This window comes from Jaculus jaculus, chromosome 3 (assembly GCF_020740685.1).
Source record: "Jaculus jaculus isolate mJacJac1 chromosome 3, mJacJac1.mat.Y.cur, whole genome shotgun sequence".
In the NCBI taxonomy this organism is placed as follows: domain Eukaryota; kingdom Metazoa; phylum Chordata; class Mammalia; order Rodentia; family Dipodidae; genus Jaculus; species Jaculus jaculus.
The window spans coordinates 138,964,409-138,990,324 of record NC_059104.1 but is presented as its reverse complement, the minus strand read 5'-3'; the positions used below and the strand labels follow the sequence as shown (position 1 = coordinate 138,990,324).

Here is a 25,916-nt window from a genome sequence, read left to right as displayed (position 1 = left end):
AAGGAAAAAAAATGTCTTAGTGTAAAAAGAACACATTTTATGAAATATTAAATGATGATTTCCAAGAAGCCTTCATAATTCTCATTAAAATACTGTCAAACCTTGCTGTTTGACCAGCTGTCCATTGTGTGTGAACTTTAAAAATGTATTCGTTATTGAGATATAATTTCATGTATGCTAAGGAAGCATTATGGGATAGAGAATTGTTTTGTGAGTAGGATTATTAAAGAGTTGGGGCCTAAAGGTGTATGTCTACTTTAAAAAGAAATTTTCTGATTGCAGATAACTTCTCAATTTGATTTAGTGTCGAACGATAGTGATGGGGTTGATAAGTGAGCATTCATCGGTAATTCATCTTGTGCTGGTAGAAATTTACAGCAAAGCAGTGCTTTCCCAACAGTGACAAGCCCTATTAATCTTCTTCAGACACATTTCAATAGGTGTTCCCATCTGTGGCCAACATCTAAACACTCTGGCATCACGGGCGACTTGAAGACACCTTCATTTCAAGTTACATTCGTGAAAATGTGATACTAGATTGTAGTCTATTTTTTAACCTAATTCTCTCTCTTCATTCAATTAGCCTTTCCTGGTTGGATTTTCTGTTTGTGTATAACATCCCTTCCCAGGGAGAGCTCACAAACATTTGGCTTCTTCAAGATGCACAATCTCCCCCAAGGTTAGGAACCAACAACCTTTTTTTTTTTTAACAAATTAAAATTGCATAGATTCCAGTTCTGACAGCCATTGATTGGCCTCTGATTGTGTCTCTCCTTAGGAAGTAGAAGTTATACACATGAAGACCGAGTGTGTATTGAGAAGGAAGAAAAGGGGAGAAAACTTTAAAATGCATTGTTGTATTTATATTCTGAATACAATTTATTATTCTGAACTATGATGGTAAATACTAGTGGAAAGGGGATGCTGGGATAAAGAGAGATAGTTAGGAAAGGGAGAGTAAAACGGAGGCCGGTGTTCAAACAATCTGGTTTGCCCAACACTCTCAGCCCAGAGGATAGAATCCCCCTCCTGTCCTTTCTGCATTGACTAAGAGAGCTCCCTTTAAACTGGAAATAAAATACCAACTCTAGGTTAGATCAGTTCACTTAAATTGCTTTTATTCTCCCAGCAACATTCTCTAGCTGGATGCAAGTTTAGTTAGATGAAAAGTGTGGAGGGAGTGTCTGATTTTTAGATGGCCCCTATATGGTTTTTGGTATCGTTTTCACCTTCATAATGGATTTGGTCTTGCAAAGAAAGTGGATTTGAACAGCATTTTTTCTGAAATCTCTTTTTTTTTCTAAAAAATCATTTTTTTAGAAATCTCTCCAAAGAAGAAATTCTACTGTATTCTTATTGTAAAGGTTAGCTACAGCTGTATAGTGGAAGGAATTTTTTTTTTTAACTTTGCTAGGTGTTTGGTCATGTGAGAACTGGAGTTATGTGTATGCACATGCACACACACGTCTGTGTCACTGGTATATGTTTATATACATAAACACTCAAGATACACATTCTCTAAAGTGCCTTTCTCCCTCTCTCACACAAATTATTCTTCTCACTGATCATTTGAGTTTATTATAGACCTCAGTAACCTCATTGTAGGTGGCAACTTTAAATGTAGCATATTAATAACTTGTTGTCCAAGACAAATTAAGTCCTTATGTATCTAAAGTACTTGCCAGTGGATTATCTACAAGACAAGGATATATTGAATAAATGTTGAGGCCAATTTCTTTTTAATGTGATTGACTGTATGTTTCAGCTTCTTAGACAGAGATAAAAACACTCAAACCTATAACTCTGTTCCAACGACCCACCTAACCTGTCTTTTTCCATCATAGTCTCTAAGCTTAAATATGGAAAGAAGGTTCTCTTCTCTTCCTTCTCCTCCTCCTCTTCTTCTTCCTCCTCCTTCTTCCTCTCTCTCTTTCTCCTTGTTGCTCTGAAGAACAAGGAGGAGAGATAGAAAAAATGGCTGGCATTCAGCCTAAAGAGAAATCATTGAAACAAATTAATCCTATGCCGTTTAAATTGACATGGTAATCCATCATCAGAGAAGGCAAACTCTGAAAGCAATCTCAAATCTGCTCTGCTCTTTCCCTGGCCCTGGAGGCACAAAGACAGATAGTAAAGGAGGAGAAGGGATTCATAAAAGTTGGAAATGCCTTAGAAAAGAATAAAAGTGTTTCTATCAGCCCTCACTGTCCTAGATATTCATACCTCCTTTGGAAAAGAAAGTTCACTTTCAATCATTGTCTTCTCAGGTTTACCTCTAAGTGGTGGGTCTCTACCTCCTTCACTAGACTGCCAGCCTCCTGACTCATCCTGGCCATTGCGTGTCCCTTAAAAAATCTGGTCAACTAGGAGCCCCAGCAGGTCCCCCATTTTGTTACACAGAAACTTTCCCAAACAGACAAGGGATGTCTTTTGGAGTATGAGCAGGAATTAGATTTTCTTTTGTTATTGTTTAGGGTTTAGTGTGGGAATAATGGAAGAGAATATTTTTCTTTTCTTTCCTCCCATTATCATCTTGTTCTATTCTCAGTGAAGAAGGAATGATATAATAGTTTTTAAAAAAATCTTTTTACATCCCCTACAAAGGCCAGCCCTCCTGTCTGGTCACTTATCAATTATATGTATTTTAGAGAGTTTATTTTCAAATCTCCCTTCAAGTCCAAACAGCATAAAATGATATTACAAGTTGATTTCAAAATCACACATTATATACAATATCAACTTGGTAGGTAGATAAGATGAAGTAAAACCTTACTAGGAGCTCAATTGTAAAAACAATGTGTCTGTGTTTCCAATGTAGTGACCCTTAGATGGTTTTTCTCTCAGTTAAAATATGCAATGTTTTTATTTGGGGGGGGGTGATGACATTTTTCAGAACATAACCTCCTCTTGATTGCCTGTAATACAAATTTGATGAGAAAACCAAATATTTTTTTTGACTTAATAGTACATTCAACTCAATAAACAAGATTATTTAAAGCATTTTTAATTTAAAAATTTTACTCTGTTAACAAATACTAAATGAAGGCAGAACACAACTACTGTATTACCAATGGCACGAGTGCAGAAGGACATGAACCAAAACCATACCCAACAGAAGCCCTATTATAATTCATTGAGAATAATTTTTTTCTAATTTATTAGGAAAATATTTTTGATTTTTGAATACACATAATAAATATCACACTGCTTTCATATAATTGGAAATGCTATTCACTGGTCTCTAAAGGGGAATAGATAATTTTGACAAATACTTTTCTTAAAGTATATAAGCCATAAAGACATTGCCAGGGAAAACAGGAAAAGAGAGTTGAAGATCTTCATATTAAATATTCATCTTTGGCATGCCAATTGCAGTTTTAAGACTTGTTAAGAAAGAAGCACTGGCTAAGGTATCATTGTTTTCATAGAGCCCTTTTAGGACTGAAGTGGTAGCTCTTCAATAACCAAACATTCATTCCACTTCCTAAAAAAATGATAGGATATCTTTTATTTGTTTCAACATATAGACAATGTAGACTTTTGTAACATAGTATATGGTTTCTAAAAGGCATTAAATTAGACAAAATCATTTTAAAAATTTAGCAAGAAAATAAGCATAAGTATCACTTCACAGGAGATTATGAAGAAAAATAACTTAAGCCCATTTACTACCGAAATTTCACAATAATAGACGTTCAATTATTTGGTAATATAAAAACAAAGAACATATGAAATGGAAAATTGCAACGTATCTTTGGGAGTAAATAAATAAGCCATTAACCTACAGTCTGCAAAGAAATAGGGTTCACTAATTTTTTAACTTCTAGTCCTTGAAAAGTGATGTGATGTAAACCTATCAAAAAATACACTATATGACATTTGTCACTTAAATCAATGCTTTTAGTTTTGTTTTAACTAGCTAAATTGGCATTATAACAGTCAATTTACCATAGACAAGCACATAGGAATCTCTCATATAAAGTTAATTAATTTATATTAACTATAATAGAGGGACATAAAAATAACCTGTCTCTATACACAAAATAATACAACTAGTACAACTTTTTTCAAACAACATACTTTGCAAACTCTCAAGCTAATACTCTATGGTTGAGAAACTAAGTATGATTTTAAAGTGTCCTCTCTACATAGAAGTTCTTTATTTTTAATATGTGTCTTCAACATTTCAGGACATCAGTGTTTGAAGAGGAGATATAAAGCTGGGGATATAAGTAATTAAATGTTCTCTAAATCCATGTATAATGTTTCTCTGTTACAATATACTATGTCAGTCTCTGGCCATGCATTTATTCTCAATTTATGTGCTTCATATTCAAACCGGTGAGAGAGAGAGAGATACACCCCCCCCCATAAAAACTCCCCAAACAAAAACTATACCTTAAATTTACCCATTACAAAGTTTTCTCTTTAGTTTGTAATAAAAGGAAATTAAATCAAATAATGCTGCCTTTGTTGTTCTGCTGCCATTTTCTGAAGCACACTGATACAGCTGATTAATAATATTAATTTATTTGGATATTTGCTTTACTAACACCTTCACATTCAAGTGACTAACATTGTATGCCATTGATTAATGGGGTTTTTGACGCAGCAAAAGTTATCAGTCATTGTAAAGATTTCATTACCAGGATATTGAGAAAGAAAATAAAAGTATCAAATCAGACTATTATTTCTGATTTTGTCCCCTTTCTAAACAAGAAATGCTGCCCACATGGCTTTCAAAGTCTTTAGAACTTGCCCATCAGGAACTGCCTTGCAAGGTAATATTCATAGTAAAAGCATATACAACCTATATAGCAGACTCGGTTACATGGACAGACAGATTCCTACATCTACATCATCTACAGCCTGTCCTTCAATTCTTCAGTCCACTAAGAAGGATATGTACAGATAGGTATGTGTGTGTGTGTGTGTGTGAGTGTACGAGAGAGAGAGAGAGAGAGAGAGAGAGAGAGAGAGAGAGAGAGAGAGAGAGATCCTTGAATTTTTCAATAAACACACCAGGCAGAAGGTGCTCATCTTTGGTTTAAATACCCTGCCAAAGCTGGAAACCTGAAGTGTTGACTGTGAGCTGAACTGTCTTTCTGTGATTTTGCAAGCTACAATAGCATTACCATTACTAAGTTGCTTCAGCTTGTATTTCAACAGTAGTGATTCCAAAGAGCTCATTCAAAACTCTTTGTGCACAGCCTTCTGCCAGCCTCCCAGACATGCCTATGACTGACAGTCTCTATCTGCTGCTTGAGTTTATGAACCTTTCATCCATCAAGAAGCTTCTAACACCATGAGAGCACCTCCCCCATGTGCTCACACCTTTATACACAAGTCCATCATCTAGACACCCACAAAAATGTCACCACATTTGAAGCCAGCCAAATATATTTTCCTAATCTCATACAGATTTTATGGATATAATTTGGTTGCTGAAAAGATTCTAAATTAGTTTTTACTTAAATGAAAGAAAGCAAACAGTATATGGCAATTATGTTTCAAATTCCCTCACACAGCAATCAGTTATGTACATCTTAGAAATATTTTAAATTCACTATATCCTATTTTCTTTATTCCCCAAGTTCCATCTTCCTGGAGTGGGCTGCACTGGAGGATGGGACTTTTGTCTCTCTGACTGAAAACCCAGCTTGCAAAGGGAGGGTGGAGGTGGGATGAGGGGCGTGTGAAGGGCAGAGAGCTATAAAATCCTAGCAACTAGCGTGCATTTGCCTTTCCACCCTCCCCCTCTTTCCCTTCCCTTCCCTTCCCTTCCCTTCCCTTCCCTTCCCTTCCCTTCCCTTCCCTTCCCTTCCCTTCCCTTCCCTTCCCTTCCCTTCCCTTCCCTTCCCTTCCTTTCCCCTCCCTTTCCTTCCTTCCTTCCTTCCTTCCTTCCTTCCTTCCTTCCTTCCTTCCTTCCTTCCTTCCTTCCTTCCTTCCTTCCCCGAATCCTTTTTTGAGCACAGCCCCCTTTTGGTAGATTAATGTTGTTAACCTTCACTTTGGTCAAGACCACGAAGAGTTAATGAAGCCAGGAATGACAACCCTCCAGGTCAGCGGTGCCTGCAAAAGTTCCAGGCTGGATTTCCAGGATTACCAACGAAGGAACACAGTGCTGATCGCCTCACACCTGAACACATCACTCTAATCCACTGGGATTCATATTTTTTTAAAAAAATTCCTTCTGGAAAACGGTTAATTGGATCTACAACTATATTTCCTTTTGCACCCAAACACTCGCTGGACAACCTGAACTGAATACTTCAAGTTGCCCAGAAATTGAGCAAAGGGAAAGGGGTAAACCTGTCTACCTAAGTGTGTAATTAAAATATATATATATATATATATATATATATATATATATATATATATGTATATATGTGTATATATATATATATATATATATATATATATATATATATATATATATATATACACACACACACATACATACATACATGTAAATAGGCATCAGTTTCCTCGGAATTTTTTTTTGTTAGGAAAAGGTCAGGAGGGGGGGGGCGCGAAAGAAGAAACATAAAAAGGTTCTTTCTCTCCTCACATCTTGCCCCTTCTTTTCCCCTAGAAATTAGTGCCTGCTTGATTATTTACAGCTGTTTCGAACTTCAAGGTTTGTTCGCAGTAGCGAGCGAGACTCGCGCCTCAAGACGTGAAAAGGTATTTTCGCGCCTGGATGTTGCAGCTCGGATTTGAGGAGTTTTTTTTTATTTCTCTCTCTCTCTCCCTCTCTCTCTCTCTCTCTCTCTCTCTCTCTCTCTCCCTCCCTCCCTCCCTCCCTCTCTCTCTCTATCTTTCTCTCTCTCTCTCTCTCTCTCCCTCTCTCTCTCTCTCTCTCTCTCTCTCTCTCTCTCTCTCTCTCTCTCTCTCCCCCAACAGATTTTCCTTAAACCCTCCCGAACTTCAACAAGCCCTTGGAGACTTTACACCTCACACCTCGCCCACTTCGGCTCCCATCAAACAACCCTGAGACTCCCAGACAGGTTGCCTCGCTGGGTGTGGCCTGATATCCCCAAAACTGATTTCTCAGTGGCCCGTTAAAGGACCAAACTCCTGGGGCTTCACTGGTATGTGGCATCCTGCTTCTACCTTCCTCCCTGGCTTCAGTCATCATCCCACCTGCCCACGAGCCGGGAAGGGAACCTATAATCCCCTCTCTCGCCCTACAGATTACAGCGGGTTCTGCCACCCGGCGGCCGCCCTTGACTCGGGGCGCTTTAGTGGGAAAGAATTCCGTAGGGATGGGCAACTAAGCCCCTTCCAAAAGAGATTTATCTAGGAGAAAGTTCAGGAAACTGGGAGTCGAACCCAGGAGAAGCCCCCAAAATGCCAAAGAGGTGGGGGGGGGGTATATGATCAAACAGCCCATTACAGGGCCACACCTTTGCACTGAGGCTGCTTGCAGAGACCGCAAGCCTGCGGTCAACTTCTGGGGCTACTAGTCCACTACCACTGGCAGCGTGGAATCCTAGGCTATCAAGCCCTTGGCCCCGCGGAAGACCGCGCATCCCTCCCTCGGTGAAGCTGGCCTAGCGGACAACAGCGGCCTGGCTGCGCCCTAGCTTATCCCGTCGAGGACTGGGGACGGAGGCCTGCGCTCTGAGCTCCCTGCCAGTGATCCAACCGCCCCCCACCATGGCTATCTCCCTCCCTCTCCGCCCCTCCAAATCCCTGCAAGCCCCGTCCCCCTCCGTCACCCCGGGACCGTCTAATCACTCCCTATCGATTTCCCTAACTCTTTTCATCCCGTTGAAGACACATCTTAAAACACTCCAGCTCGGAGTGTGCTCTGGGCTTTATCCACACTAATAAAATGATTTACCCTGCTCTCTGCGCTCTCCTCACAGAGGAAAATCGTTCGAGCCCCGGCTATTTGTGTGTGATCAGTAAATATTTAGTGCAGTGACATCCTTCGCTAGGCTTTCCGATCGATGCGGGGCCCACCGGGAGGTGTGCGCGCTCCGGGCGGGGCCGCGCGGAGGCCCGCCTTAGGGACTTGTCGCGCCCTGGTCACCCGCCACTGATTTACAGCTTGGGCAGTCGGCCCCGGGGAGGGAGGGGGAATGAGAGCTTGGAAAAATCGCCTTTTCAACCTTTTTACTTTTGACATTCAGCCACTTTATTAGGCTCGCAGTCTCGGTTCCATCCAGAGGGCACCCTGTGCGCCCTAAGAGCCCTTTCCAGGACCCAGGAACGCCACGCGAGGAAGCCCCAGCCCCTGCTTTGGGGGTCGAACCCTCGGGGCACGGTGCTCTCCGCCCGCCCACTCCTCGCCTTGGAGGCGGTAGAAGGGGTGGAGGAACCCACAGCTGCACTATACGATGGAAATCCGCGTCCCCACTACCCTTGCTGCGACCTCGACCTTTGCAGCCACTTCAGTTTCTCGTGCTTTACGCCCGTCGGGCTGCCAGGGGTCGGGTGGGAACTTGACTCTCTTCATTGCGACATGTCATTTTTCCGTGGGAATTTTAGCGGGGAGGTGATGAGTGGGGACTTGCTCTGGGCTGCTAGAGGGCTGCGGCCTCTGCTGAGGTAATGTCAGCGCCCCTGGGACTCACCCTGCTTCCTTTCCCCATCCTAAGTGCACTCTGTTTCATAATTAACTCAGCTGCACCTTGGCCCTGAGACCTCAAGAAGTGGGCCTACCTCCTCAGAGTGCGGTATCACAGGATTTCGCCCGGTAGTCTTCTCACCACCTCGGACTGCTAAATTGTCCCAATTATCCCAGTACTCTATGGGGAATAACAACCCAATCCCCCCGCGCGCGCCCGCGCTCGCTTTTGGGACGGGAGGCCTGTACCCGAAAATCTCCAAAGCCGGTGCTGCCCACCTGTTGTTAGCTGGCTTGCTCCCCTCACACCTGGGGCCTGGGCCTGTACCTTTCCCCTAGGGCCCAAAGAAGGAGGTAGCGATCTGGCTGTGTTCTTCCCAAATGTTAGAGTCCTAGCCTTTGTTGTACCCTACGTTTTCTAAACCGCCTTATCTGCAGACTCTATCTTTATACTAATGCATACTTAATTGGTCCGTCTTGACTGTCCATATAAAACAATTTAATTAGGGTGCTTTCTTGCTTTGGAGAGCAAAGAGAAAAAAAAAAATCTGCCCGATGCTTATTGTACTTAGCGCCAATACAGGCAGAAAATGTAGCACAAGTTTTTGGTTGAAAGAGCACCTCTGCGCCCATTGAAGGGCGGTGATCCGAAAAGACAGAAAGGACAAGTAAAATCGATTTGAAGCGACCCTCTCTGTCCCTTTCACACCATTCAGAAACTCCATTCCTCCTAAGACAAAGACCAGCGCCTTGGGAATTCTGGGGGGAAAAAGAGTACTCCAGTCCCACAAGCCTAGGGCACTTTTTGAAAAATCTTCAATATTCCACTTTCAACCTGCGCTTGTTGATGTGGCCTCGCTTGCAGGTTTCACAGGCGCCCCCTCTGAAGAGCCAAGCTGTTCGGCCAGCGCTCCCACGTCCCGACCGGCTTGGCCTTCCTGCCTGCTTGGCCTTCGGGTCAGGGCAGGCATGCCTTTTAGGGATAGTGCAGCTTTCACCTTTGACCCCCAAAATTGGAGTGGCAGCCAGTGTTCTAAATTCGGCTAAAGTTGAAAGAAACCCCCCACCCAAATATGCTAAACCCAGGGAAGCTCGTCCTGATTGACCAGCCTGTGCCACCTTATCTAAAAGGCTCTTTCCAAACCCAGCATGACTTTTTAAAAAAATTTTTCCTGCTTTTTTTTTTTTTCCCTTTGGCAATAACTGCCTTAGCGACCTCTGACAGAGAGACGGAAGTGGCCAGAGCTGCATATGTGGGTCGTAGTGAGTTGCCAGGTGTAAGTAGTCTGCCATTAGAATGTGGAATGCCAGGTTATTCCAGGAATTCTGGCTGGGAAAGGTGGTCATCGATCAGATCTGGCAAATTAATAATAATAAAAACAACAACAATAACAATAACACCAACAATGCCGGGGAGTGGGGGGAGCAGCAGAGAAGAGGACCAGAGGGGAGAAGATAGGTTGGGCTTTGATCACCTTCACCTGCCCTGACTTGGCCTCCTTATTCAAGGATTCCTCGACCTTCAGCTAGAACTGAAAGGGGCGGGGTAAAGGGAGGGGGCCCCACTGAGTTACACACGTGGCCTCCTTCTGCTAAGAGGAGGAGTTCACCACCTCCCCAGAGGAGTCCCACCAGCCATCCACTCAGGGTAACTGATGAGACAAACCACAAGGAAAAACTTCTGCAGCCCATATTTATGGTATTAATGAATAGTTAAAAAAAGATTTACACTTCTTATGATCAATATTCTGAATTATTTCCCTCAAAGTATATAATTACAGTGTCTTCAGAGTTTTCATCATTGTTTGAGGTGGCAAAACCATTTGTAATTTTCATTAGCCAGTAAACATGTAATTAACATTCAGCACTGTGTTTAACTTAATTCCTGTTTAAGACCAGGACAAGAAGCAGCGGAGAGCATCAGTGCCATTTGTCAAGGCTGACATCCATCTTACCATAACAGTTTCCTAAAATAAAAGATCTGTGTTTCTCCATTATTCTTCTCTTAAAACAAAGCAAAAAAAAAAAAATCCATTAGTGAAAACTGCACTAAACTGCAAAAGGTGCATAGTTTCTTCTGCACTTTTACTCATTGTATTCCTGCTTCCTTTATTTGTTTTGGAGAGTGACACAGAGAAGGGCTTAATCAAGAATTCATTATATGAAGGTATGAAGTGGGGAACTCCTCCCCTAAAAAGAAATAGGGTTTCCCCTTCAGGAAAGTTCTAGAATGGACACCACTAAGAAGGGAGGCACTAATCCATCAGGGACAGAAGGAAAAAAAAATCACTTGGGGGAAGGACTTCAGTTAAAACTAGGAAATGAGGATTCCAACAAATTCCTAGGAAAAATGTTGGCCTCCTGTTTCAAGTTCTATCTTTGATCCAGGGTGAGGGGGACCCTGTCTGCCAGTCTAGGAGGCTGCAGCTCCCCCCCCCCCTTCCACCTCTGTGTGTGTGTGTGTGTGTGTGTGTGTGTGTGTGTGTGTGTGTTTTTCCCAACTTGCTTTAGGATTAGCCTCCATCCCTCTCGACTCCAAACAGTGGAATTTGGCTGTGCCTTGGGTCGTCTTGCTTTGCAATATAGCCTAGAGTTGTTGGCAGTTTTCTGCTGAGGCTGAGCTGTTTGCTCCAGCCTCTGACTAAACTCATTAAGTTGGGAGATTTTTTTCAATTGGACGGGTGTTTTTAAAGTCTCCTCTTTCCAGCCCCAAACAAGGTGTAACAACGCACTCTTCCTTCTAAGGAAAGAGATGAGAGACAAGGATCACTCCAGACATCTCCTACCTACGGTTTGGGGTTTTTTTTCTTAAAGGCGAGGCTCGCATTCCTCAGCAGCTATGTACAAAGCTCCCTGAAGCCGTGTCTCTCTAAAGTTAGTGTGCAGGCTTGCCCAAGGCTGAGAGCGCCGGGTACACCGGGAAGCACTTCCTTGAGGTGGAAGATCTCTCCCTTCACCTTTCCTCCTTTTCCCTGCAGGCTAGTGCCTACTTTTTATCAGTTTGCACAATCGCTTAGATAAACACCGAGGAGGAGAGGCTCTTTAATTATCAAAGACACATCTTTTCAGGGGGCCAACAAAGCGTTTATTTCACCCGCCAAACTAAAGGAGAGTTATTCCAGTTTAGAGGAAGATGCAAGCGGTTTGGGACCTTGAACAAGGCAAATATGGTTTTGGTATGTTTACTTACAGTATTTTTTTTCCTCTTTCTCTCCTTTCTCACTTTTCTCCTTGTGCTGTGTGGGGTTGGGGATGACTTGGGGCTTTTCAGAAAAGTGGTTTGATAACGTGTATGAAAATGCCTGAGATTGTGCTTGAAGGGGCTTGGGGAAGGGGGGGAAGAGAGTCAATTCGGTGCATTGCCATATTTTATTACATGTGTGTGGTAGCAGAGGTGGGAGAAGGGGGAGAGGGGGGAAAGTACAAATTGCAAAGCTGCCAAAAATATGATGAAATCGAACCATAAAGACTACGGAGCCTCCCATCTCTTCTCCTCTCTCTTCAAGCTCATTTCCTTTCCCTAAGAGCTAACTGAAAACCGGTCCTTAGAAGCCTGGTTGTCCAAGCAGAAGACGACAGGGTTTTCTAGCAAATGAGCCGCTAGGCTCGCATTAGGTATCAGAATTTACTGTTCGATTTGCCTCTGCGTTTCATTTGCAACCTTGTGCAGCTGACAGCCTGGCGGGCGGGGACCCAGCCTCGCCGGGCACCCTGGGCCGCGATGCGGGAAAGACGAGCGCTTGCTCGGCTAAGCTAGGAGGAGAATCGCAAGGCGAAGGGTACTCACCATCGGGCGGGGTGGTGGAGCTGGCGTGCGGGTTTCTGGCACACGGTTACCCTTTGGCTGTCTATTGCAACCGCGCCGGGCTGACTTAAGTAGCGATTCTGTGCTCTGGGCAAAAATGTTCAAGGAACGGGTTCCTCATTTTTAAAAAGCCAGCGCGAGAGAGACGACAGAGACAGAAAGAAAAAGAGAGGAGGGGGTGAGGGGGGACGCACATAAACCCAGTTCAAGAAAAAAAAAAAATCATCACCTCTTCACCAGTGACTCAGGAATCGTAGAGGCGGCGAGATCCAAGTACAGTCCAACCAAGACAGAGCCAACTAATTCTAAATCCTGAAGAATTATTCAGATTAAAATGTACAGAAGTTTCATTCTCCTATGCCTACATGAGCCCAAAGTCGTTTCCCTTTAAGAGCTCCTTTTCTTTTAAAGTTGAATTTTAGGCAGCGAGTGCTCTTACACTAGGGGGCAGACAGATACTGTACTTGCTCCAATCTTAAGCAATTTTTTCCCTCCCAGCATATGCTCTGATTTAGCACTGTAAATTTTTCAGAGGACCCAACTCTGACAGCCCCTGGTGATTTTCAAAGTACCACAAGCCAGTGGTTAAAAATTGCATTGACTTGGAAGTTCAGAGGGACACAATGGAAGCCCCTTCTCTATTCACGGAGCTTCAGTGTGGTGGAAGAGAAAAACACACACGACTAGATTGAGGGGAAGGGGGAATTCAATGAATCCTGGTTTCCACTGAGCTCGGAGTTAAACTGGGCATTTGCTGGGTCTGTATTCATATTGTGATTGAATCAAATCTTTAAAGAATCACAAACCAACCAGCCACTTGCTTCAAAAGAAAAATCATATTCTAAGGAGATTGGGTTTTATTTTTCCTTTTTCAGATTAAGATAAATGTTTTCCCAACTTTGACCATCCAAATTAAAGCTTGCCATTACGCTCATTAAAATAAATTTGCATCGTCACTAAAAGACTTTCCAGTCTTTTATTATTAAAATAATAATATATTGGTATTTATGTTTTAGCCTGAGAAGGTTTTTTTTTTGCATTTTTTTTTGCATTAAGACAAAGGTGCATTAATGCATCTTTGGAAAGGGCATTTCAAGATAATTTTGTCTTTTTTCTTCTCAGTTGGCTGTTCTGTCTCATATTCTAGGCAGTAAAATTAACTACAACTCCTACAGTGATTTTCCCTTCCCTTTCTAAACCACATTTCTGTAATTCAATGAGTCCTAAAATACAGAGTGAAGCCCCTCTGACTTCATGGCAGTCCTGTGATCCTATGCCTAGCTGGCTACTATTCTGTAGGAGGGATACATAAGAAATTCTTCATTTTCTGTGAAAAGATATTAGGGTCTTCTAGTTTCAAAATAAAAACTAATTAAGTTTTTTCTTCTCAAAATTATCCCTTTATATGTTTGTAAAAAAAGTGATCTTGCCATAGCTATGTCTGCACTCAAGAGGCAAGGTTAAAATTTCCTTATAATCAATTATGATCATCTTCCATTAAGTTGAGATGGGTATGGCCATTAGGTTTCCTGTGTTAACCCCAGTCCCAAAATAAACTGGTCTTTCCCCTAATCTGACATATTACAGCCTCAAGTAATTCCTTGAATTAGAGAAGATGAAAGAAAAAAGAAAGAAAGAAGTCCCCAAACCTTGTCCTCTGAAATGATCTTTTCCATTTTTCTTATTCTCATGAGCAGAAAGTTAGTCACTCTAATCAGACTGAAGATGCTCAGCCTGCATTCACTCTGTGGTGACATTTGGTGTGGTACACAACAGGCTTGTGATAGTTCAGTGCTTAGTATAGCTTATTAGTTCTTAAAGTATTCAAATAATCCCAGCACTCGAGGCTGTGGTATAATACATGATTTCAGCAAAGAGAAAGCGAAGTCTTCGGGGTAAAGCTTAAAGATTTTTCTTCCCTAAAACCCAGCTTCTCGCTGCCTACATTTTCATGGGGTCCTTACCTCACAGTCTGCCTGTTTATGTAAAAGGAACAGCAGGCAAAAGTGCAAAATACACATGTTAGTTATACGTACGGTTTATTTCATTCAAATAACTTTATCTCAACAATTCTTCAGCAAACAAGGATGCTTTTCTGAAGTGACCAATTTACTCTTTAGAACATTCTCCTTTATACCTCCTGTAACTTGGCATCTTCTTTGTAAAATAATCTTAGTGTTAGTAAACCCGGTTGGCGTTCTTGGTGCAAAGTGTCCCTGAAGGAAACAGGTTGGTTGCATAAATGTGGAATCACCACAATCCACTAACTGGTCATAATCAAACAGCAAGTTTACTGCAATGGAAAATGATGTGTCCTGGGGCTAATTCTACGTTTGATATTTAAAATCCAAACATCCTGGAATTCAAAGAATCAAGCGGTTCAATGAATTTAGCACTTTGAGCAGAATGTGTTAGGCTCTGAAGTTCCTTTCGCAGTGACTCTTGGGTAGATTGTGGCTTGCCAGTGTGTGTTTCTTGAGAGCTGTCCTGGAACTATACGCAGTTTGGAGCTGTCTCTGGGTCTCTTTTAGTGGCTATATGAATGCTTAAAGGGAACTTGAACAATGAAGCCTGTGCTCAACTGTTCTATGACCTAGAAGCATAGTCTCGGAAGTCTTTGTCTGTGTACATTGATAAATGTGCGTCTAATACATGTGCGTTTACATGTGTGTGCAGAGGGTGTGTACAGAAGAGGCAAAACGCCTGCCTTCGCCTGTCCATCAGCAGCCAGAAAGGTCTTTTTCCTCTTACCACAACTGGGTGCGTGGTAGGTCACTGGTTTGCCAGCTACCTAAATCCAAAGAGAGAGAATAAAGTTGAGGGGAAATTTATTTTAATTGCGTCATGACAAAGAGATAAACTGTACTTTTGCCTCTCAGCATCCGAGATGCTTTATTTAAGCAATTAAAAATGTCAGGCCACAAACCTATGAAATATTAACCCTAAAAGGAAAAGAGATATTCAACGATTTCTTTTCCCATAAACACAAACAAACAAATAAAAGAGCTACCAAAACCAAGCAAGTGTTGAGAGAAATCATTGAGTGAAGATTTGGCGATCACCAGGGATTTGGCCAAATCTTTCCTTTGGAAAATGCCTGCGAGCTCAGATCGCGGCACCTAGCCACCTCCTCTGCCTAACCCCTCTGGAAAAAAAAAAAAAAAAAAAAAGAAAGAAAGAAAAAAAACCGGGGAACTTTCTCTTGTCTGTGGCACTGTAGGCACCACAATGCGCCGCCGGGGGAGTCCCCTCGGCAGTGCGCGAGCGGGCGCGCGTTCCTTGGCATCGCCAAGTTGCGAGAGGCGAAGTCCTCGTTCCATCCTCCACCTCACGGAGCCTTTAAGAGGCGTTGTGTGCGAGCGCCGCCGCCGCCGCCGCCGCGCTCGCTCAAGTCTCTGCTGGGGCGGAAACCTCGTCTTTGGGGTGCAGGGCGAGCCCGGGGAGGGGGGGCGCTCCCGGGAGCGGCACGGCCCATCCCCCCCACCCAAAACTCGTCGGCTGGGGCGGCGCGGCCACCGGGTTCCCGCCCCTCCCTTTCACCCCCCAACCCCCAGCTCCGCGAGCCCCCCGCGCGCCCATCGAGATGCCCGCTCGCGCTAGGACCGGGCTGCTCTCCCGGCCGCCATGGCGGGGCCGCCGCGCTCCGGCCAATGACGGCGAGGGGGCGGCGCGCGCGCGCCGGGCCAGGCCAACCCCGGCTGCTGCCTTATAAGGCGCGCCGTCGCCATGGCAACGTGCGCTAAGTTGCAGCAGTCGTGTCAAAGTTCACTATATAGAGAGCTCAGTGAGCTGATCGCGGAGAAGCCACTTCTGCCAGCCCCGGCGCCTATAAATCGCATTCCCTCCCGCGCCCCCCTTTTTAGCATATTTGATCACTTTGATTCTCTGTTCTTTTCTCTCCGCGCTGTATGTGTGTGTGTGTGCGTGCGTGCGCGCGTGTTTTCTTCTTCTTCTTCTTCTTGTTCTTCTCCTCCTCCTCTCCCCGAGTTGCCTCCTTTCTCCGGGTTGCCTTGCTGCTGCCTCTCTCTCTCTTTTTTTCCCTTCCCTCTCCCCTCTTTTCATTCTTCCTCTCCGTCTCTCTCTCTCCCCCCTTTGCGCACGAAGGATGTGCTTCTAGGTGGTGATCTGCCCTCCTTTCTCTCTTTTATCATTTCTCCCCCGCCGCCGCCGGCGAGTTGACTCTTTCCCTATGTGTGTGAGGCGGCGGCGGCAGCAGCGGCAGCAGCAGCGGCTCCGGCGGCGGCAGCAGCAGCGGCGGCAGCAGCAGCAGCAGCAGAAGCAGCGACTTCCCCGGCGGCGGCGGCGCTAGACTCGGCGGCGGCTCCGGGCCCGACCCGGCGGCTTCGGCGGAGGCTCCGGCGGCGGCGGCGGGCGAGCGGCCCGGGTGGCCCGCAGGGAACGGCGAGCGGCCTCCTCCACCGAGCCTCGGCGAGCGGCGGGCGGCGGCGGCGGCGGCTGGAGCGAGCGGGGCGCGCGCCAGGCGCCCGGGGCAGGCAGGCAGGCGGCGGCGGCGGCCCAGCGCCAGGACGACGCCGCGCAGCGCTCGACGCGGACCACTTTCATGCTGATTCCCCCGGACCCGGGCAGCGCTCCGGCCACTCAGCGGGCCGCCGGCCTCCGCCCCGGCCTGCCCGCGCCCGGCGCCTCCGCTCTCCCAATCCTCCTGATTTCGATGGCTTTCCTGAATGGCTGACTGTGGGCTGCCCTGGACTTGGCCCCCGGACAGTCGCCTCTCCTTCTCCTCCTCCTCCTTCTCCTCTTCCTCCTCCTCCTACTCCTCCTCCTTCTCCAACTCCTCGGCTGCACACTAGATCTGAGAGCGAGAGAGTGAACAAGAGAGGGAGGGAGAGTGAGAGCGAGCGAGATCTTGGAGAGATTTTTTTTTTTTTTTTTTTTTTTTGCCTCTTACTTCTGTCTTGGAGCCAGACAATCGACTTGCAGCTCTCCCTCCCCTCCCTCTCTCCACGTTCTGCTCCCACTCTCTCTCCCCTGTCCCCTCGCCCTCCCCTCCCGACGGAAAGCCCCCCTGAAACCAACAAAGCTGAGCCGAGAGAAACAAACAAAACAAACACACCGGGCCAGACAAGCAATCGACAAAACTTTGCAAAAGCAAAAACAAAAAAGGAAAAACTACCCAACCTCAATCAACTAGCCCTGAGCCACCCGGGGCGCCCTCCCGCGCCCTCTCGCACCCTCGCACACACAAAAGGCGGCGAGCCGGAGCCCGAGACCAGGGAGCCGCCGCCGCCCCGCCGCCGCCCGCAGCCAGGGGAGCAGGAAGTCCGGACGCAGCCCCCATAGATATGGCAATGGTAGTCAGCACGTGGCGCGACCCCCAGGACGAGGTGCCCGGCTCTCAGGGCAGCCAGGCCTCGCAGGCGCCGCCCGTGCCCGGCCCGCCGCCTGGCGCCCCGCACACGCCACAGACGCCGGGCCAAGGGGGCCCGGCCAGCACGCCGGCCCAGACAGCGGCTGGCGGCCAGGGCGGCCCTGGCGGCCCCGGCGGCGACAAGCAGCAGCAGCAGCAGCACATCGAGTGCGTGGTGTGCGGGGACAAGTCGAGCGGCAAGCACTACGGCCAGTTCACGTGCGAAGGCTGCAAGAGCTTCTTCAAGCGCAGCGTGAGGAGGAATCTGAGCTACACGTGCCGCGCCAACAGGAACTGTCCCATCGACCAGCACCACCGCAACCAGTGCCAGTACTGCCGCCTCAAAAAGTGCCTCAAAGTGGGCATGAGACGGGAAGGTATCGGCCTCTCATCCCCTCCCCCCCTTCGCCCGCAGTCCCGGGGCCCTGGGTGCGTTTGACTAGCCTGCTCTGGGTAAGGACACAGGATCCCCCAAGCTCTCCTCTTCGTCCTGCAGCCAGAGGGTTTTAGACCAGGCGCGAGTTCTGCACTCGAACCCAGACCCCCAAATCCGCGTGCTTTGGTAGACTGCTTCCCTTCTCTACTCTCTTTTCCGGCCGCTTTCCTTTCCTTTCCACTGATTGAGAGTTCATTCTAGTTCACCTATCGGCAAGAGATGGGGTGCTGTTTGTTGTTGTTTTAAAGCTCTCTCGCGCGCTCGCGCGCTCGCTCTCTCCCCCCTCCTTGTTTTTCCTGCATGTTTAACATATGTCCCTCCTCCCCACCCCTCGCCCCAGCCCCCACCTTCTCAAAAAAAACAACCTGAGATTGTACTTTTGTACAGGAGGTTCAAATTACAAATGGCAATTTTATGCACTTCGCCGTATTAACGCTGCCGCCTGGCTAGCGCTCATGTGACCCTACGTGGATTAACATTCTGCTTTAAAAAAAAAAAAACATCAGTTTTCTTTTTTCCCCTTTCACTTTTGAAAGGAGAGCGCTATGGGGAGTCGTAAAGTGAGGGCGAGGGGTCTTGGGCTGCTGCTTTCGCTCTGCGCGAGTTGGGTCTTTGTGATATAAAATTCGCCGAGCGCGGCGAGCTGGGCTCTGCCAATGGCGCGCTCGGCGCCGGGCGCGGGCTCCGGGTTGGGGCGAGCCAACGATGGGCTCCTTTGTGTTTCTGCGAGAGCGACTCTCCCGGTCCGGAGTCAGATAACAGCCGGAGTCCAAACCTTGCTGGCTTTCCCCGGCACACACGGGCCCTGCCCGGGCTCTGCCGGTGCCGGCCGCCTGCTCCCTTCCTCTCCCCAGCTTCCTGCCACCTTAGCCGGCCGGCCGGTCTCTCTCCCTCCCTCCCTCCCTCCCTCCCTTCCTTCTCTCTCTCTCTCTCTCTCTCTCTCTCTCTCTCTCTCTCCCTCCCTCCCTCCCTCTCCTTTCCTCCCTCCCTCCCTCCTTTCTCCGTTTCTCTTTCTCAGAGCACACTGATTAGGCAGACGCCAGAATTCGACCTTGTGTGTCTCACCGGTTGTTCATCGCCGGGCTGGGGCTGTGAGGTTTCGGGACAGTAGTTCAGGGGTGGTCACAGGGCCGTCTGGGGTAAACCCTTGTGTCTTTTGCAAAAGCGTCTCACCCTCCCCCTAAGTTCGCCCCTCCCGCTCCTTCTCCTCCAATCAATAAGAAATATCAGCTGTTTAACAGTAAAGAAAGGTGCCCCCACAATGCTACATCCCTCCCACAGCGCTGGGGACCCCCCAGGCAAAGTGGCCAATTCTGGGTCCTTCTTGGTGGACCAGCCCAAGCGGGCCTCCGAGGCAAGTGTGCAGTTCTGGCGGTCAGAGCTGGCCCGGGAGGTGATTTGTGAGGAGTGTTGTCAGGCGTCCAGGAGACTCCTAGGTCTGTAGCAGGCCTACCTGGTTCTTGGTGCTGCTCTGGGTCTGGGGCAAGTGGGGGTCTGGCCAGAGCAGACCCAGCTGGGGGATGGGGATCTAAGGTTGGTCATTCACTGTGGGGTATCTCCTTTCCTACCCACAGCCGTGCAGAGGGGCAGGATGCCGCCCACCCAGCCGACCCACGGGCAGTTTGCGCTTACCAACGGGGACCCCCTCAACTGCCACTCGTACCTGTCCGGATATATTTCCCTGCTGCTGCGTGCAGAGCCCTATCCCACGTCGCGCTTCGGCAGCCAGTGCATGCAGCCGAACAACATCATGGGCATCGAGAACATTTGCGAACTGGCTGCACGGATGCTCTTCAGCGCCGTCGAGTGGGCCCGGAACATCCCCTTCTTCCCTGACCTGCAGATCACGGACCAGGTGGCCCTGCTTCGCCTCACCTGGAGCGAGCTGTTCGTGCTGAATGCGGCTCAGTGCTCCATGCCCCTCCATGTCGCCCCACTCCTGGCCGCTGCTGGCCTGCATGCTTCGCCCATGTCTGCCGACAGGGTGGTCGCCTTTATGGACCACATACGGATCTTCCAAGAGCAAGTGGAGAAGCTCAAGGCACTGCATGTCGACTCAGCCGAGTACAGCTGCCTCAAGGCCATAGTCCTGTTCACCTCAGGTAGGAAGCAGCCCCATCCTCGTTCATGCCCAAGGACTCCAAGGGTAGTTTGGGCCTGGAGAAGTGGCCAGCCCTACCTTTCTCCTAAAGAGGCCAAACTGTAGCCTGTTATTTGATGTGGGAACTTTGCCTAACTGCTAGTCACAACTAAGCCTGCCCTGGCCAGAAGAGAAGGCTGGGGTGCTGATGATGTTCCAGACAGACTCCCAGAGGGGCCAGAGGGCCTCTCAGGCCTCTTCCTTTTCTGCGATAGTCAGGGTAAGACGCACGCTCCTGCTTCCTCCCTGAGCCCCGACCCTCTAGATCTATTTGACCCCCCCAGGGAATCTCCTCAAGCCCTGGGCTTTCTCTAGCACCATGGTTGGATCCTCAAGGAGATGCCCCTGGGCACACACCAACCCTGGCCTCATCCCTGCAGGAGAAAGTTTGCCCCTACAGGGGAAAACTTTGCTTGTGAACTCAGTAGGAGTTTGAGCTTTAGGCAAATCCAACCTGAAGGCAGCAGGTTTGAAAATCATATTCTCATTAAAATAATGCAGACTGCCAGGGGAAGGGGAAGGGGCTGTCAGAATGGGGCAGGGGAGAGAGGGCAAAGGGACCATCATAACTCCTGAATGTCTGCAGGGGCTGAAGGCTGACCTCTGGCTTTCCCAGCCCAGGCAAACACTTAAGCCAATTTTCAAGCAACCCAAAGTGTGTGCCAACTTGGGCTGGATATGAATGTTGCTGGAGATATAAAACCATCATTGAGTGTATTAGGAAATCTAATTAGTTTGCATGTAGTTTAACCTGTGTGAGTAATAGATCTGATATTCATTAACTCTTGAGGCCAAATGATTTCTGAAAGTGCCTGGCTTTCCATTTGGGGCCACACCTGAGCCTTTTGGCTGCCTCCAAGCTGAGTTCAGCCTTAGCCCAGGTGGGTGGAAATTACCCCCTCCCTGCACCTTCTTGTACTAAGTTGTCAGCTGATCCCTTTGTCATGGCTGAGAAGGGAAAGGGGTTCCAGACAGAATAACAAAGATTTGGACATTGCCAGGTCTTGGAATCTAGTCACCCACTACAGCTCTTACAGCTTATAAAATTAAAAAACAAAACAAAACTAGACAAGATATGTAATTTATGTGGCAAACAAAAAGGAGGTCCATAGTTTCTTCTGTATTGTTTGAAAGGACTCTGGGAACCAGATCAGTAGCTGGATCTACTGAAGATTTTGAGTTCTCAACCTGCTGTCTTTTGTATATCACTGCTTTCACATTAAATCTGTCCCCATCCCCCACCAGCCACCCTGAATCCTGCCTTCATAAGTCCTTAGGTAGTCAATTAGAGGACAGTGGGTGTCTGAGCAGAGAAGAGCTATAGGCAGAGTACAATCTAGTTTATTCTCCTCAAGAGCCTGCCATATCTAGAGCGTTTGCCAGATGCAAATGTAGAGGAATGCTAGTCCTCTGTCTGTCCCATAGCCTCCTTCATTCCCCTGTCCACAACCTAACCTTCAGCCCAGGTTCTCAAAGGAGAGGGGTAGTTGCTAATTTCTTGATATCATTGCTGCTAGTTCTTCATCTTTTCCCTTTGGTCTTTCAAGGAAAGAAATGCCTGATAACTGTAAGAAGCAGTTTATTACTATTTACAAAATGTGGAGGCCTATGTGGAGAATGCAGATGGCCTCACAAAGAGATAAAGGTTCCTGTTATCTGATTGAGAGGGAGACACACAGTACCAATGTGGAAGGAAGGAGTCTTAGACAAACAGATCTTTTTCATCCCTGACCAAAGGCACCTAAGCATTCTGTAGACACAGAGTCCTGGACACAGGAGGTTGTGTGTGTTCTGGTAGAGATGGTGGTAGCTGTTTTTGAATATCTGTTTTAATGATTCACAATATGCATGTGTTAACCTCAGTCTTGTCTGGGGAGCCCCAAAAGGTCAGGTCACAACCTGAACTGCCTTCACCAAGAAGCCTCTCATTTCAAAGGCATTTATTGTATTTTCACATATCAGAAAAAGAAAAGTGTTTTCCTGATGATAACAGGGAGGGGGATGCTTCTTGGAGGGACCTGGATTTAAAAAAAATAAAGGGGGGGTGGGAGAAAAAAGGAGAGAGAAGAAAAGGGGGGGAAGAAACAGCTCAAATGAACAGAGAGATCACAGTTTGCATGGCTGCCCTTCAATGGACTAAACTGACAAGATCAGTTTTAAAGGGCCACTTAAATCAGTTTCAAAGACTGGAGAAAAATGAGTCGCACTCTTTGGGGAGAAGCTGAGGCTGGGTCGTGGTTGCCATTACTGGAGGCTGGGCCAGGTTACTGCCCTCCCTGCCCCCCCCCACCTCATATACTATATAATTATAAGCCAAACTATTATTTACAGAGGATGGGGGAAGGAGCACTGACAGTTTAGGTTTAGTCTGTTTGTCTGTCTGTGTACTGAATTGGGCAGATACACCAGTGCATTCTTTCTTGGCCCTCCTAGTGACCCAGCCTGAGGAATGGTGTAATGAGAGCCTGGAGCACACCACAGCAAACACTCCAGGACCATCTCAAGCTTTGTCACCTCCCCTTCCCCCTTCAAGTTTTTACTGCACAGGCATTTGCTCCAACTTTGGTTGGGCCAGTTTGACAGAGCACTGTACACACACCTCATGTGAACCATTTCAAACCTCTTAATCTGATGACTGAATTCTCCTTTTTTTTTCTTTAAAAAAAAATACTTTCTTCCAGATGCCTGTGGTCTGTCTGATGTAGCCCATGTGGAAAGCTTGCAGGAAAAATCCCAGTGTGCTTTGGAAGAATATGTCAGGAGCCAGTACCCCAACCAACCAACGCGATTCGGAAAGCTTTTGCTTCGTCTCCCTTCTCTCCGCACGGTCTCCTCTTCAGTCATAGAGCAATTGTTTTTCGTCCGTTTGGTAGGTAAAACTCCCATCGAAACCCTCATCCGGGATATGTTACTGTCCGGCAGCAGTTTTAACTGGCCTTACATGGCAATTCAATAAATAAATAAATAAAAATAAGAAGGGGGAGTGAAACAGAGAAAGCAAAGACAAAAGACTGGTTTGTTTGCTTAATTTCCTTCTGTTAAGAAAGGATATAAAAGGATGTTACAAGTTTGCTAAAAGAAGAGAGGGGAAGAATTTAATGGACTGTGAATTTCAAAAAAAAAAGAGAGAGAGAGAGAGACTGTCAAATGAACTTTTACAGAATGCATTAAAAAAAAAAAACTCCTGTGTCGGTCAGAACAACTTGCTACTTATCATTTTTTTGTATAAAAAGGAAATTAGTCTTTTTCTTTTTTGGTAAATTTTTTGAAAAACATTGCTAAAAGTGCATTTAAGGAGATTGGGAGAAAATTAGCAGAATGGAGAAAGTAAGTCTTTTTTTTTTTCCAAATTATTAATTGTCCTGTGTCTATGTACCTCTAGCTGTTCTTTTTTTTTTTTTTTTTTTTGTACTTTTCTGGTTCCAAACCAGCTTATTCTGTGGTTCTATAATAAGTTTTGATATAATCTTGGCTTCTTAAAAACTGTGTATCATTAAAATATATGTTCTGCAAGAATTAAAACTGAGTCCACGAAAAATATCATAGGAAGACATAAAACTTTAAAAGACAACTCAAAGATGATGGAAACGCACTTACAAGTGGTGGCCAAAAATTTTAGATGAAGTTGAGCACTCTAATTAGCCAGCTGGAGGAACCACACACAACACTTAACATCCCCTGCCCTGCCCCCCAAGACACCATGACAAACCTAGCTTTTTAAAAATATTTTAAGAAAGAGAATGAACTGTGGAATTTATTGGCAGCCAAGGAATGTGTCCAAGACACATGCTGAGGTTTTGAATAAAAAGTGAACTTTTGTAATTTGAATTGGGTCCCCCGCTTAGTTCTTGAATTGTTATGAAAATCCTATATCTGTTTGTATATTTGCAAGCCCTTTGTATTATAATTGTTGATATTTCCCCTTTTTAAAAAATACCATTGAAATCAGCATGACAAAATAACACTGTTGGCACTTATAGGTAACGTGATTGAGTCAGTATCTTAGAGTTTACAGTTTGTGTTTTAAAAAAAACTGAAGGTTTTTTTTTAAGTGCAACATTTCTGTATACTGTAAAAGTTATAATAACTGAACTGTTTGGTCGAGTCTTTGTGTGTTATATTCCAAGGAAAATTGAAAGTATTCAGAAATTAAAATATTATTTGATATCTGAATCCTGCTTGGCTGTCCCCACTCACTGTCTTTCCTTCGAGAAGAACCCCTGCGAGTTCTCCCTGAGCCGGCGGGGGAGGGGGCATTTGTTTACTCCCCTCAATCAGTTTGTCCAAAGGTAGAATAGTGTATTTGCCTGTTTAATTTGGGAGTGTATGGGGGAAGCTGAAGTCAATGGTTTATCCATGGGTTAGGAAGTGCCACACTGATATAGTAAGCCACCCCCATTCACCTAATCCTCCTTTTAATTAAAAATGGATTTTCTAGGAGAAAAAAAAAGGCCCTGATATTTGTCACACTTAAGTGCCTGCTTAGGGAAGGTATTGTGGAAAGTATTAGAAATCTAGAGATCAGTATCTATTTTATGATCAGAAAAAAATACTCTTTTGTACATTTCTGACAGTTATGCAGAAGATTGTCCAAGCAAGCTAACCACAGCATTGTAAACAGAAGGCAGCTACTTGCAGTGAGTTTTTTCCTTAAGCAAGTGTGATTTAAAAAACATATATATTTTGTGGTTCTCATCTAGGGTGGTTGTTGAGAGGATTTCAAATACAATGATGTAGCTTCCAGCACCAAAGGGTCTGTTTCTCATGTATATATGATAACTTGCAGTTGGCCTATTTCCCCTCCCCCTCCCCTTTCCCTCTGTGAGAGCATGACCACAGGTCAAGGGAATCTTTTCCATTGGAGTTATGTACATAAAAACACTTCGACATTTGGACATTTCAGATTGTATAGATATAATCTGTACTGCTCTTGGAATCCTTTGTCCTTAGAAACCAAATTAAGAAAAAGAGAAAGAAGGAAGAAAACTTTACAGGGTGTACTCATTTGGAAGTAGTAACTATTTCTTTTGACCTTTTCTTGCCTTCTCTTCCTTTTTCTCTTTTCCTAGTTTAGAAAAATCTTAGTGCTGGGAGCTTGCAATTTGTTCTCATTTACACTTCCCAAGCTGCCCTCCTTGAAAATTCTGTACCATGTGGTTTCATCTTAAAATGGGGATGGGGATGATGAGGGAGGTAAAAGAAAAGGGATCCTTTTGCAAAGTGTATTGAATTCTGATGTTCAGTTCTAGTGAATACATGCAGACCTGAGAAGTCTGGATGCCTTGGGCATCTGAGCATCTCTGTGTGAGCCCCCGGCTTCTCGCTGTAGATATATACATATGTAAATATCAGTATGTTTTACAGCACAGTATCCTACCTTTAGATGGAAGTTTGTTGGTTGGTGTTTATTTTCTCCTCTTGCAAGTGCTACTCATGTGAGTGTGTGAAGTTTCTCTACTAAGTAAAACACAGGCCCTCTCCCTTGTTTATTTGTGTTAGCTTATTGTAAACAGCCATTTGTTGTAAATTATTATTGGCATTAAATGATAATTTATGATTTTCAAAGCAAAAGACAGTCCCTGTTTTATT

General features: G+C 45.8%; 2 protein-coding genes across 12 annotated transcripts in view; one reads left to right on the top strand and one right to left on the bottom strand.

Moving 5' to 3' along the window:
• LOC123459276 overlaps nucleotides 1-12,865 on the bottom strand; it is a 116,197-nt gene extending 103,332 nt beyond the window's left edge. For 2 of the 9 annotated variants that reach the window (XM_045145049.1, XR_006636183.1), the window contains exon 1: nucleotides 12,366-12,571. In XM_045145049.1, the coding sequence (XP_045000984.1) occupies nucleotides 12,366-12,368 (3 nt within the window). In that variant the 5' untranslated portion in view covers nucleotides 12,369-12,571. Of the gene's footprint in view, nucleotides 1-12,365; nucleotides 12,572-12,612 lie in introns of those variants that run through there. The other 7 variants (XR_006636184.1, XR_006636182.1, XM_045145050.1 and 4 more) reach the window with 6 other exon arrangements.
• Nr2f2 (nuclear receptor subfamily 2 group F member 2) lies at nucleotides 11,081-25,898 on the top strand. 3 transcript variants are annotated; one of them, XM_004658158.3, is made up of 3 exons: nucleotides 11,081-11,754; nucleotides 19,762-20,289; nucleotides 23,009-25,898. In XM_004658158.3, the coding sequence occupies exons 1-3, from the start codon at nucleotides 11,712-11,714 to the stop codon at nucleotides 23,281-23,283; spliced, it is 846 nt and encodes a 281-aa protein (XP_004658215.1). In that variant the 5' UTR covers nucleotides 11,081-11,711; the 3' UTR covers nucleotides 23,284-25,898. The 3 variants fall into 3 exon arrangements, with proteins under 3 accessions (XP_004658215.1, XP_004658213.1, XP_045000981.1); XM_004658156.3 differs by lacking the exon at nucleotides 11,081-11,754 and adding an exon at nucleotides 17,672-18,128; XM_045145046.1 differs by lacking the exon at nucleotides 11,081-11,754 and adding an exon at nucleotides 19,253-19,623.
• Nucleotides 25,899-25,916: the final 18 nt, after the last annotated feature.

What these genes read in the sequence shown, in the direction of transcription:
- Nr2f2 (XM_004658156.3), top strand. Translation starts at nt 17,687, where the DNA reads ATGGCAATGGTAGTCAGCACGTGGCGCGACCCCCAGGACGAGGTGCCC. An exon ending in AGTGGGCATGAGACGGGAAG is followed by an intron (nt 18,129 to 19,761) that starts GTATCGGCCTCT and finishes TCCTACCCACAG; the next exon opens with CCGTGCAGAGGGGCAGGATG. An exon ending in CATAGTCCTGTTCACCTCAG is followed by an intron (nt 20,290 to 23,008) that starts GTAGGAAGCAGC and finishes ACTTTCTTCCAG; the next exon opens with ATGCCTGTGGTCTGTCTGAT.